The following is a 13,900-nucleotide window of genomic DNA, read 5'->3' as shown; positions in this document are numbered from 1 at the left end:
TCCTCCGTACGTAATACGATTTTAGGGATCTCTCTCTCTCTCTCTCTCTTTTACTCTTTCTTTACTCTCTTAATTGTTTTCTTAGATTTTCTTTCTCTAAAACCTTTGTTCTTAATATACTCTTAATTCCAGATTTATTTTGGTAACGATTTCTCTTCTCTTAATCTTAGTTGTTTATTTTATTTCTTTAATCATGTCTTGCTTTATTGCTTTGATTAGTTTAGTTTCTATTATGTGTGAGTAGTTTTTCTTTCTAGGGTTTATGGGGATCCATAAATAATATGAAGGGGTAATTTATTGTTGTCGATTGTCAATGCTAGATTAATTTCCTATTAATTGATTTAATGCTCTGTGACTAGATTAGGCCTGATCTTTTATGCATGAGTTTGACAATATTGATTCGAGATTCAACAGATGAGAATTGATGTTTAGGTCTAGTTTCAATAGGCAGGTTAATTTATAAATGGTTAGGTCGAGATTCGAAAGATGAGATTTAATACCGGTAAATTAATTGTGTGATTATAATACGTAGCGAAAGCCCTTTATAATCTGATTAATATATGCATTGATGAATGATTATTATATTCTACCCTGGAATATTATTTATTGGTGAACCTATGCCCTAGATCCTTTTATATATTGTTTTCTCCTTATTCTTAATATCCGTAGTTTAGTTCATTATTCAAATATAAATATTGGTTACCTCATAATCTAGATCATATTAGTTAATTAGGAATAGAAAGACCCGTTTCTCTGTGGATTCGACCCTACTTCCCTATCTACATTAGTTAGAGGATTTAGGAATTACTTTTGATTTGGGGATACGACTTTACCCTGTCACCTTTCACATGAAACATTTGTTTAGGTCCATGACAACAAATGTCCTATAAACCCAACTCTTGGTAAAAGATTTTCAGCAAAAGTTTAAAGCTTGCCCCTAAAATTCACCCCACAAGTAATTATCCTACACCGCACCTCCCTCTTCTTCTTTCTCACTCACCAATCACCCCTGCACCATCAAAAACAGAGCAGCCCGCAAAATAAACCCCCCATTTTTGCACCACCCATCACCTTCCCAAATGCCAAAAGTCGAGTACTTTATACCTAAATAAGCCCCCTAAAGTCGAGTGCTTTATACCTAAATTTCGAGTCTATTCAAATATTTCAACTAATTCAGAGTATAATTCAACTAATTCAAGCAAAAATTCAAATCGCATGCAAATCTAATCAACTGAAAACCCAAAACCACAAAATCCCTAAATTCGCAAATTTTACACCCCCTGCACCCTAAAAAACAGAGAGGCCGCAAATAAAGACCCATTTTCGCACCCATCACATACCCAAAATGCCAGCCCCCAAAATTCGAGTACTTCATCTTCGAGTGCATGCAATTCAAATTATAATTCAACTAATTTAGATTATAATTCAACTAAGTCAGAGTATAATTCAACTAATTAAAACTGAAATTCAACTAAACCATAAACCCAAAAATCCCTAAATCCGCATAACTTTAACAAAATTCAGAATTTATCAACCCTAATCTAGAAATTCGCAAGTGAAACACAAAGAACATTCAATCTACAGTTAAACCCTAGAAATAAACACCAAAATTCGCACATATTTATAGTACAAAACTGTCCAATTTTTGAATTGAAAGTGAAGAACTAACCTTGTCGCCGCTCCATTATAGAAATGTTGATAAGTTTGCCCGGAAACTCGAATTAAAGAGGGGCTTAGCTTAGAGAAGAGCTTAGAGAAGGAAGAAGAACAAGAAGAACACACAATGGGAGGAAGCCGCGAAAATGGAAAACCAAAGGGGAATGGATAACGGAAAACAGGAGTAAAAGGTTTTTATATGCGTATAGGTATACATATATTGTATTTGCATGTTGTATTTTCTACCATCATTAAGTGTGAAATTCCAAGGATGCCTTTGTGCTGGTCCAGCACCTGGGCTGAGCCAAGCTCATAGATTCACTGGTAGTATTGAAAATTGGAAAAACAAAAAAGCCGAACGAAGGAATTGAGAGGGAAAAAAAAAAAACAAAACAACAATAACATAATACTCCATAACATACTCTTCTCTCATGTCGACAATTTCAAAGTCACGGATTTCGCCATTAGCTACACTGACACCGCTGATCCGCTGTCGTCTACCGCCGCCTCGACGGCCGCCGCACCTTCCAGCCACCTCCGTCCGTTTAGCCGCACTGCACTCTTACAGCGTTCTTGCGTGCCCTTCGACTCTTCTAGGTAAGTTAATTGATTTTTAAGTTTTTAATTTCGTATTATACACTAATTGTTGACTTGTTGGGTTGATTTTGTGCTTAATTGAGTTGTTTATGTTATTTAATCTAGTCAATTAGTTGAGATTGTTGACTTGTAATTAAATTTATCAAATTAGGGAGTTAGGGTTTCTGATTTTTGTAGGAATTGATAATATTGAATTGCTGACTTTTTTTCCTTCTTTGAAATTGATATTATGAATTGACAATGGGCTAGTAAAATTGCTGATTTCATATTTAATCTATGAAATTAGGGGGATTAAGATTTAAGAACTTAGGGCTTCTGATTTTTGTTTTGGAATTGATTACTTTGGATAATTGCTTTTCTGATTTTGTGAAATTGATATTAGTAGTGATCAATTGGATATAGTGATTAGTGATTTTGAATAATTGCCTTGAACTTGTATATGTTCAGTGCTAAGCTCACTATTAGTGTTTTAGCTATACTTTATTATCAAGTTAGTGTATTTTTGAAGCAATTGTGGTTTGCTTAATCTAATTGATAATGTAACTTAATTTTCAGAATGAAAAATAAAAAAATGTGTGATATCACAAGTTTCTTTGGTCCGGAAAAATCATCCTCCTCCACAAAATCCTCCTCCAAATGTTGAATGTTGAATGATTGCTTGTTTACTTATATAGAGAGAGATATGTTTTTGAATGTTGACATAAATGATATTCTAGATCAATATTAAAACATGAAAACTCGTAGAGAGCAATTGTAATTTCTTTTATTTGGTTGTAATATGGATATTTATTTTTGGAATATAATTTAATTTTTTAAAAATAATTATTAGCCTTTATTAATAATATTCTTGCATTAATTATTGATTAGTAGTTGGTGGTGACCCACCCGAAAAATCCTGGATCCTATGTACTTCCTCCATTCTTTTATTATTGCACCACTTGCCTTTAGGAAGTTTCACAAATATTGCACCATTTCCTCTTTAGGAAAAAAATTATTTGTGTTCACATTACAAATAACCAACATATCCTTGCTTTTTCACACTTACTTTTTAGTTTATTAATATGTCACATGGGCAATTTTGTATTTTTACCTTTCTCTCTCTTACTTTTTTCCACTCCCAAAATATTTGCACCCAACCCTTATGGTGCAATAATAAAAAAACGGAGGAAGTATATGTATTATACTCATTAATTTATTTGAATTTGTAGTTTTGATTGATGTTTGATTTTGTAGTTTTGATTGATGTGGTTTTGTAGTTTGAAAATGGCGTCAAGACGCTAGGAAGAAGAAGGCTGCTCAGAAGAAGGCAGCTGCGGTGGCGAAAAGAGGAGGTAAAGCGCCTGCCTCATCGAAGGCAGCAGCTCAAAGTGTTGATAAGGTTACTGAAGCAGCTGGGGATATGGTGATTTCTGATCGGAATTGTACCTGTATTCTTTGCTCGCCTCCTATGTCAAGAGATGTTGGGGTAAGTTGTTTTCTATCGGTTTTGTGCCGACTTTCTTATTCCTTTGTTTATTATATGAAATTCTGTTTTTTTCTGTTGATTATAAGAAGGGAGCTTTAGAAGGATTTTTTGAGTTTACTAATGTTAGTTAATTGAGGTCTATTTTGGGGTTTGCTTGAACTGAATAAGAGGGCTGAATTATTTTGTATTAAGGGGTTTATTTTTTTTAAACAAGTTTATTTGGAAGTAATCGTAATGTTATGGATTGCTTGTATTGGGATAAATAATTCATGATAATTTGATGTAAAAAAATAAAAAGAAAACAATTTTCTGTTTGTTGATCTGAAATTGAATGGCAAGGTTTAAATGATATGTTAGCCGGGAAATTCCCTGTTTCTCATGGTGAGAAACGGAATTTGTTTCTCATGGGGCATTTTCGTGAATAAATCAACAACTTTTTTAATTATTGTGGGCTCCACAGTTGAATAAAGTTGAATAAAGTTGTTGATTTATTTACGAAAATACCATGTGAGAAACAAAATTTGTTTCTCACCATGAGAAACTGGGGCACCCTCATGTTAGCCATCGAAGTTTGTGGTGTAGAGAATATGTAATTGATCAAATTTTTCTTGCATATTAGTCTTTGCAAGTATTATGGTATTTGCAATCATGTCTATAGGTATTATGGTATTTGCAATCATGTCTATATATATTATGGTGTTTGCAATCATGTCCATATTCCTTTTGAGATTCTTTTGTTGAGTATTTGATTAGTAATGGAGTCTTTTCTTTCACATATTTTTATGTGCATGTTCACAAATAATGTGGTTAGCTTGTCTCACTTTTAACTTATTCTTGTTAGCTATGGCCGCATTTAGACCAATGCCTAGGCGAGCAGATCGTCTGTCAGGCTGTCAGCAGGTCTTCTTCTATCTATGATGCTGGATTAATTGAATGAACTTATAATTTTGTGAATTTTCCCGATATGTCATCCCTTGTGATCCCTTCTTACTTGGGAGTCAAAGTTATGTATAGTATGCTTTTGTATTTTGAGCATGGGGCTGCTTTTAGTTTCTGTAGTTCTCTGTATTTTGTTATTTTGTTGTGATCAAACTCCTCTATTTTTCAGATAGAATCTTCTTCGGTTACTTTTCATAGGCATGATCGGATAGATGACTCAGTGCTGGAGCTGCATTATGCAAGGTGTGTTGCTATCTTTAAAACTTATATTCTATACTTCAATTTGATTATTATATTTGAACTTGTTTTACTCTAGGCATAATTCATTCTAAACTCTATTTTTATAATTTTATCTGAACTTGTTTATATTCTTTTGGCCTAAGTAATTTTCTTGATTTTCCTAGAAAGTTGCAAAACAAAGCAAAAGCTATTAATTATTATTAAAAGTAAGGAAAGAAGATATCCAATGCAAAATGATGCTTTCTTTTGGCCTCTTTTACCTAAGCTACCTTCATTTATGTTCATTATCTCACAATCCACCTCTTCCTCATCACCACCATCATCAACAAAATCATATTGTGGTGTGTTTGGCATCGTTTGAGTAATTGATTTTGTTTGTGCTTTTTTTTAAGCATAAATGACTTTACTTCCTCCCATTCATGCTCGGGAGAATTAGGGTAGGGCATTTGGCTGTGTTTCTAAATCCTCCAATCAAGTGTTGATTCAAGCAATATGGCCCTCCCTTAGTTACTTCATCACAAAAGCTACATTCCCAAGTCCTTAAATCATTTTGCCACCTTTTACTTGAGATCTTGGGTAGGGTGATAATTGATAAGGGTGCCACCTTTTACTGCCAAAGTCCTTAGTTCATTTTGCATCTCTCCCCTCTCTTAGGGCATACATTCCTGATATTGGTAGGGCTCTTTATGCGCCTTTTAAAATATGTAATTTGGATTACGTGTCTCTATAGTTTCACGGGTGCTTCTAGTCTTTAATTCTCTCCTTGTAATCGTTTGCATGATCTCAACTATTTTATGCTTCTTTTTTTTGTTCAGTTGTATATGGTTTGTGCTTTGTCTTTTGCTGATTCTTAGTGTCTCATTTCTTTGTAGATCAACGCTAATAATTGTGTACTAGTTTTTTTGTTGCATTTTCTTTATGTGTTGTCGTTAACATGTGTCTTGTGTATTTTGTATTACAGCCTAAAGTGTACGCCGCTCTCTGCTTCGACTAATTTAAGTCACAGGGAGAGAACTTCTAAGCTTTCGAAGAGGTATATTCCATTGGCGGTCAAAGCTTTAGAATATTACAATTCTAAAGAGGTATATGTTCCCTTATTTTTTTATTTATTTTTTTATTTTTTACACAAACCAAATCAATTAAGCCACATATGATGACAACACAAAAAGAAAGCGTAACAAAAAACTAATACAAATTTTTTCAGTTGATCATTAATTTGTTCTCTTTTTTTTTTTTTTTTTTTTTTTTTTTTTTTTTTTTTTTCTCTTTCCAACTTGTATGTAACTCATTTATTGAAGCTGCTTTTATTTTTCAGCACAAAAATCTAAAGTTTGTGGAAGTATGTGTTGCTGCTGAGAATGATGACTACGTGCATATCAATTTCCATGGCAGTTCAGATGATGCTTCAGAGAAACTACTTTTTGCTGAATTAAAATACTCTAATGCAAAAGGAAATGATTGTGATACGCTTGAAGTGGAAGGGTGTTGTGTGCTGGAAAAAATTGATTCGGGTATGTTTCTTGACATGTTTAGTTGTTTGAGAAATATTGTTGACCTTTGGTGGTGTTTGGTACGTGAAAATGTGAGTATGTGGATTTTGAGAATGGGATAGGGATTGATAATTGGTTGTTCTAGATTCTAATATTTCTCCCCTATTCCCTTAGGTAATAAAATGGGGGAGTTAGGGTATGGGGGATTGGAAGTTTATTACCCATGAAACAATCATTGGAAATTGTTGAGTTTGAGATTTAAACTCGCATTCTTAAAGCTCATTTCCTTTCAAACAACTGCACTGTTGATGTGAATTATAAACTGTGATATGTCAATTACTTTCAAACAAATGCACCATTATGTGATTTCTAAACTCTGATATGTCAATTTTAGCTATTAACTTGATGTTACTTTTGACACCATTTTATTATCAACAACTCAAATCTCTTTGGCTCTAAACTTTCTTTTTATCTTCATGTTCGTTTTTTGTAATATTTATATAACTTTATTGATGGGTAAAGCTCATATGATGCAGGAAACCCACTTGGTAGGAATTGCCACATATGCTGTGGGGGAAGTAATTCATCCAGGACCTAGAGATGGATATCGTATTATTTCTGGAGATCCTTTTAAGGATTACAAGTTTTGGAATTATCATCCATATGCATTTGAGTCTGTTTGCCAGAGTTCAGAGTTCACTACAGATCATCAAATGTTCCACGATTGTGCTTTAAAAGCAATTGATCACTACAATTTTTATCAGGTTTGCCCGCTTGTCTATTTTTTATTTTGCAATTTAACTTTTTTTTTTAAATAATTATATTGGTTAGTACTCATAATGCACGATTTAGCTAAAATAATTTTATCAATGTTTATAATTAAAAAATTTTATATTTATTCAGCATAATTACTTGAGTTGTTATGGAGTAACATTTATGAAATTACTTTAAATATTGTTAAAATAGGCTAAATATGCTATAATATGTTTGTAATCAAAATTATGCGTTGTAGTGTTTTTATGTTTTACGACGATAAATGCAAGTTAGTACTCCAGAATACATAAATCTTGTCAGGCTTAAATGAATTTCATTGAGCCTATAACCATAATTTATAACGCATAATGGGCAGTTGCATTTTTCTAAATTAGAAAGTAAAAGTTTCTCTTATATAAACTTCGTTATCCTACTTTTTTAGTGAGAAGCATTGATATTTGATATACAAATCAAGTTTAAGTCTACGCGCTGTACTTTTGGCAGTTCGGCTCAATAGCCTAGTTGTAAAGCCTTTTTCTTTCAGCATATGCTTTGTCTATTTTATGTATGTCTATAAATAGTCATGATCCTCAATTGATAACTGTTAAACCAATAAAATTTACAATTGGGAAAAATAAATACATTTGAGAAATGAAGTATTAGATAATAGAAACCATACTGAGGTGATTAGAATATTAAGAACTTTTAATGTCTTTTACCTTATAGTGTTGTGTTTTTTCAAAGTCCAAAATAATAGCATCAAATTTGGGTATTGTTTCAGAATGCTAAGTTCAAGTTTGTGGAAATGATTGGTGGAGCTGATCGCATATCTCGTATCAAAAAAATTATCCATATCAATTTCAAGGGCAAGTCGAGTTTCAAGCAAGAAGAAGTGTTGTTTTTTGCTGAGTTGTCTATTCCACAGTTCGAGATTGAAGTATCTTCCATCTGGGACGATAACAAGAAGAGTTTTATTCAGGTAAAAGGGTGTTGTCAGTTGAAGCTGCTTGATTCAGGTAATTATTTTGACATTATATTTTAGAATGTTAATTTGATACTTGTATTTCATTTCAAATATTGGTTAAAGTTGGAAAATGTCATGCAGGAAATCCTTTTGGGAGAACTTGCGGATTATGCTATGGAAGAGTAAAGCATCCTGGTCCAAAAGATGGTTACTGTATTGTAGCAGGAGATGAATTTATTGGTTCTGATTTTATGAACATTGGTCTTGGTATCTATTAGAGAGTTAAATAGATGTATTAGTGATTTGACTTAATAATTGTATTAGTGGATTTGACTTAATAATTTTATTAATTGGTCATATGAAAGTGTTTGGTAAATATTTTATTACCTAAAGTTATTTGAGTAAAACTACAACAAAGCTAATTGTGGGGCAAATAGTTGATAATTTATAATAAGGTTTGGACTTTGGAATATAATTTAATTTTAACTAAAATATTAAATGAGCTTATTGAAAAAAGCTTATTTGGTGAAATAATACAGGTGAATGAAAATTTTAAAACCTCGCAATGAAGAAAAAGGGGGAAAATGACTAAGGGTTTGTTCATATTTATAAGCGGACGAGCTAAACTGAACTGAATTGATTGGAGTTGAACTGAAATTAATTGAATTGAAATGAATATTTTTTTAGAGCGATTAATGAACTGATTAGAGCTAAATTGAATTTAACATAAATTAAGTTGAAGTGAATAGGCCCTAACTCATAAGTCTCATAAGTCCAGCATGCAAAACTATTAATATATGAAGAAAAAGGGGAGACTAACTTATTACTCCCTCCGTTTTTAAATACTTGTTCCATTACTCACACTTAGTGGATTTCACTTTCCTTTTTCGGCCGTTTTTAAATACTTGTTCCATTTTCTTTTTTAGAAAGCTTTTATAATATTTAATTCATTACTCACACTTAGTGGACCCAACATAATACTCTCTCTCCTCCCATTCTTCCACTACTTTTGTTTTTTACAATTTTTATTTTCTCAACTACCCCACCACCTTCATATTTTATTACTTTCTCCAATTTCTCCTAAAACTCCGCGTATTAAGAAATGGAGCAAGTATTTAAAAACGGAGGGAGTATATACGTGTATATTATGTATATTATTGAGGTAGTAGGAGTGTTAGTTAAACAAATTACACAAAATATTTAAATAAAGTAAGATCGAGTGAAATTCTCACTCGCTTTGTCTTTCTATCAATCTCCATAAAAGTTAAAATAAAAAAAATTTTATTCTTTTTTTTAAAAAAAATCCCAGAATTTAAAAATATACCATGATAATGAGAGTAAAGATGAAGATATCATGATAACGAGAGTAAAGATGGTTTTGGCCCATGCTGGGATGTGCCCATGGGCTTGGCTAGGCTTGGCCAACATCGATCCTACTCTCCACGTGTTGTGTCTAATTTTCAAAATTGCAACTCGGGCATGCCAGGTGTCAGCGTAATGTGTCGTGTTTGCATATGTATGACAAATGTAATTTATTTTAGCATTTTTAGTCATGTCGGGCTGGATCAGGTTGTTTCTTGCTTTTCTAAAATATTTGTAGTTTAGACTTATCTTGGCATACAACCATATACACACAATACAATTAATGTCATGCCATGCATATCTCGTGTTTGTGGTATGGCACACATTTTTCATGCTAGAACGTGCAATGGCATGGGACGACCTTGCTTGATTGGTGCCATCTTTACATGAGAGGATACTAGCTAACTCTACCCTTAATGGGCTACATCGTTGTTAAGATTTGTAACATATATACCAAAAACCTGTATCAAATTCTAATGGAACCAAACTAAAACTAAAATTGTTTAATAGAAAAAACCCCTTGCCAAGAGAGAAAAAAAATAAAAAGATAACCTTGATTAGCTAGTATAAAACAGTCCATTTGTTAGGGGGGGAATAGAAGCAATTGGTTTCACATTCATGAAAAAGATAGAAGACAAAGAAACAAAGGGTTTAAAACAATTTCATTACCTACTATCCGAAAGCGTAACCAATGGGTAAATCAAAGGCGTATGACCAACAAACAAAGCAACATGATCCATGAGCTTATCTTTCTTAGAGAAACTAGTTCCACAAGAACAATACCATTTGACATCTCCACAATGCTTCTCATGCGTCTTCAAATCCGAAAGGACCGAGAATTCCTTAGTATTACACCTATTACACACAAACATCTTGGGACAATGGCTTCTCTTGTAGTGATTTCGTACACACACCATCGACTTTAGAGGTTGAAACTTGACATGGTTCTTGTTCCACCTACATCCTTTTTGTGGACACGAGTATTTCCTGGGAGGTTTTTTCGTCGTGTTGTTTTCTTCATTGTTCTTTTTCTTAAGGGGGTCCCTCATGAGGCTTGACTTGTACTTGTCCCCATGAGCTCGCATGTGCATCCTTAGGTTTGCCTCTCGTTTGAACCCCCTACCACATACTTGACAATAGTGGGTGTACTTTGCTAGTAGATCAGCCGCATCTACCTCCACCAAGTCATAAGCCTCCGTCGACACATCTAACTCTTGGTACGTTTTCTTGTTGATTGCTTGGTGATTGTTGAAGTTAATTCCATCCAAAAATCCTTGACTAGTGCTATTGACTATAACCTCGTCTACACTAAATTGGACAAGTCCATTATTATTAGCCTTTTGCATTGTATGTTGCTCTTGATCTACATGTACATGACTAGTACTATTATTGATGTTGTTGTTAGTGTTACCTGTTTGTACATGTGTTGGTCCAAGGGCCATCCTTTCGCAGTTGAGCATCATCAATGAGGCGGTTTGAACGATTTCTTGAATTAGATTAGCCATGCTTGAAAATGCCATCGAAGAGGTCAATTGATTGATTGTACTATGAGCATGATATTGGTTTTCTTGGGTAAGAAAAATGCTCACAAATGAATCAACTTCATGGATCTTCTCCTTCAAGATTGATAAGCTAAAAAGAATTGACCTAACCGACTGTGTATGGTGTATGCCATCTGTACCAGCATTGAAGCTCGTCTCTACCACATCATTGTACAAGTTGCTAGGATGACCATGGTGCATGCCTCCGGCACCATCTCCGTTGCTAAAACAAAGAGCTTCCCCTTGAATCATCTCACAAGTATTGCACAAATGGACCACTTAATGTTTATTTTGTTGCAATAGAATTGAAGAAAGATTATAGGAAGTCAATGATCGAACAACTTCACTAATCTTATACATGGAATATAAATTTAATTAGTTTACGTTGAATACAACCTCCCTTGGATGTGTCATTGAACAAATTTAAACTAGTACGAGGGATTCTTTTACTTAGTTCATTCATTGTATCATTCTTATATAAAAGGCTATTGTAATAGTACTATGTTACAATTTAGTATGTTGTAATTTGTATTATTCCAACAAAAACTATAGATAATTGTCATTAGATAATTAAACTATTTTTCGATATGAGGTTGTCATTATCCATGCATTTGCCTCTTTCAAGAACTTTGTGGTAATTTTTATTTGAAATGCAAGGCTGTTTGATTATCGATCGTCATATCTAACGCACCACTTTTAATTTAAAATTTTTGATTGGTTCCAATTTGGTGGTCCTCTAGACATATGGAGAATAGAATAGATTATAAAGTTCCTTTTCTTTTGAAATATAAAAACAAATTTCTATATTGATAAATATAATGATTTTGTTTGATATATAGTGTAATGTCATATCATAAACCAGCATGATTCATCCCGATCTAATATACTTACTGACAAAGTTCTTTGAATTTAGAGGAAAAGACTTAAGAGAATCTTTACTTCAACGTGCTTCTAAAAGGGTTTGACCCCACCGTGATGCACGCGTTTATCACTAGATTATAAGCATTTGTTGATAATGACCGATGGTATATATAATTAGTGACTGCGACACATTTTTAATTGTATAAAAATAACAGTTGTACGTGAATTTTCAGTTATGTTTTTGTGTCTGTCTAGACTTTATTTATTATAGATAAGGATGAATTAGGTGTAAACTGATGCAAATAAAAGGGTCCTCCAAATTAATTTATATTAGCAAATTATATAGTAGCATATATATGAAAAAAATATAACTTAGTATTCTATCTACACCCCTTTTTTCTTATTATTCTCTAAAATGTACTATTCATCACAATACAATTCGAAACAATGAACCATATAGGATGACAATATGACATAGGAGTGATAGGACCATTCTTCGTAGTTATTATCGAGCTTTGTATTGTTCATTCTGAAGACATGTTTCATGTTTGGATAGTCATTAAATGGATAGAAAAAAGCCAAAACAAAAAAAATTGAAAATGAGTAAAAAAAAAAACTACATCTTTAAGTATGAACATAAACCACAGGCCTATTGAATAAATATAAAAACCAATTAATTGAAGGGTTTTTTGAGAAGAATTATCAATTGAGGTTGTATAATTATGTAGAAACTTAATAATACATATTATTTGAAGAGAGGACATACAAATTTTATTTGCTTAATGCTATACTTCGTATGTATAGTATTTGATGGAGTTTCATAATGTGAAAATGTTGAGGATTGAAATTCATCTCTTTTATTAGGAACAACAATATATTTATTTGTTGGTATAAAATTATATTGTACCATTTATACACAATTTATTACCAATGAAGTTTATTATTAGTTATATATAACTAAAACTAAAGTTATTATGGCTTTAGCCTTTCAGTGTGGAACAAGTGTGGAAAAATCATTGTCCTTCGGATATATCTTCTTATATTCTTATGGACATATTGGCCTTTGATTTATAAAAGATGCTAATCGGTTTTTCTAAAAAAAAAAAAAAGTTATTATGGCTTTAGAATTTCTTAAAAATCTTTGCCTGGAAGAAAAAGAGAAGACTGCCTTCATTATAACTCAACAAGCTTATTGATTTGGATTGGGCCATCTATATGGGCTTGTTTGGGTGTGTATGTTAACATATGGATTGGACACATTGGCATAACTACTTTTCATACAATCTGGTACATATTAAAAAGACTTTTTGGAAGACAAGTAATTTGAATTGGTGGGCAAGGAAAAATGGGAGAGATGCAACTTCAGGCTACTAGTACGATCATGATTGACTCTTGCAGTTGAGAATTGAGATCAAGCAAAACATCTTAGAGCATGTTTGGTATCGGTTGGAAATTTAACTATTATCGTACCAAGTGTTTGGTTAGAGGGTTTGGATAGCAATTACCATTACCTAGGCATACAAGTTTCCACATATTTGTTACCCCTTAAAATCTAAGGTAACAATTACCCTTACCCACCTAAAACAAAAATAATGGGAGTTAGTTTTAAGTGATTTGATTTCATGGTTAAACCAAACAAATGAAAAAGTAAGAGTTAAATGATTCATTTCCTCCCTCTTATTTCTTTTCTTTCCGCTCTATTTTCAATAATTACGCAAGGCAATGTCTCTTCTCAGAGCGGACCTTCCATCGGGCCAACCCTCTGTAAATTATTGCAATTAATTAGTTTATGAACTTAAATTACCTATGTTAGTTATAAAATATTGGGACATAGTGATTAGTTTTGAGAGAGAAGTAAAATTCAAATTTCGATCCCTCTAATACTTTCAATTCGACCAAGATCTGCCACTGTCTTTTCAATCTTAAAGAGTATATAGCTTCTTTAATTACTTGTAGCCTTTAAGGGAATACAAGAATTGGGCGTGACATAAACTTCATTATAGCCTTTTAGTACTAGATTATGATACAAGAA

At 32.8% G+C, this 13,900-nt stretch overlaps 1 protein-coding gene and 1 pseudogene across 2 annotated transcripts; one reads left to right on the top strand and one right to left on the bottom strand.

Moving 5' to 3' along the window:
• The first annotated feature begins 3,509 nt into the window (after positions 1 to 3,509).
• Positions 3,510 to 8,449, top strand: LOC145558327 (uncharacterized). 2 transcript variants are annotated; one of them, XM_081619536.1, is made up of 7 exons: positions 3,510 to 3,718; positions 4,827 to 4,900; positions 5,859 to 5,979; positions 6,213 to 6,408; positions 6,924 to 7,151; positions 7,922 to 8,156; positions 8,246 to 8,449. In XM_081619536.1, the coding sequence occupies exons 1-5, from the start codon at positions 3,653 to 3,655 to the stop codon at positions 6,983 to 6,985; spliced, it is 519 nt and encodes a 172-aa protein (XP_081475662.1). In that variant the 5' UTR covers positions 3,510 to 3,652; the 3' UTR covers positions 6,986 to 7,151; positions 7,922 to 8,156; positions 8,246 to 8,449. The 2 variants fall into 2 exon arrangements, with proteins under 2 accessions (XP_081475662.1, XP_081475664.1); XM_081619538.1 differs by lacking the exon at positions 3,510 to 3,718 and adding an exon at positions 4,565 to 4,618.
• A 1,214-nt stretch (positions 8,450 to 9,663) lies between these two features.
• Positions 9,664 to 11,430, bottom strand: LOC145559482 (protein SENSITIVE TO PROTON RHIZOTOXICITY 2 pseudogene; annotated as a pseudogene).
• Between the last annotated feature and the right edge of the window lie 2,470 nt (positions 11,431 to 13,900).

The sequence above is a fragment of the Chenopodium album genome, chromosome 9, assembly GCF_948465745.1.
Source record: "Chenopodium album chromosome 9, dcCheAlbu1.1, whole genome shotgun sequence".
In the NCBI taxonomy this organism is placed as follows: Eukaryota; Viridiplantae; Streptophyta; class Magnoliopsida; order Caryophyllales; family Amaranthaceae; genus Chenopodium; species Chenopodium album.
This window is presented reverse-complemented; position numbering and strand designations above follow the sequence as displayed.

Coding starts and splice junctions, on each gene's coding strand:
- LOC145558327 (XM_081619536.1), top strand. CDS start 3,653: ATGGTGATTTCTGATCGGAATTGTACCTGTATTCTTTGCTCGCCTCCT. Junction 3,719..4,826: donor CTATGTCAAGAGATGTTGGG/GTAAGTTGTTTT, acceptor TCTATTTTTCAG/ATAGAATCTTCTTCGGTTAC. Junction 6,409..6,923: donor GCTGGAAAAAATTGATTCGG/GTATGTTTCTTG, acceptor CATATGATGCAG/GAAACCCACTTGGTAGGAAT.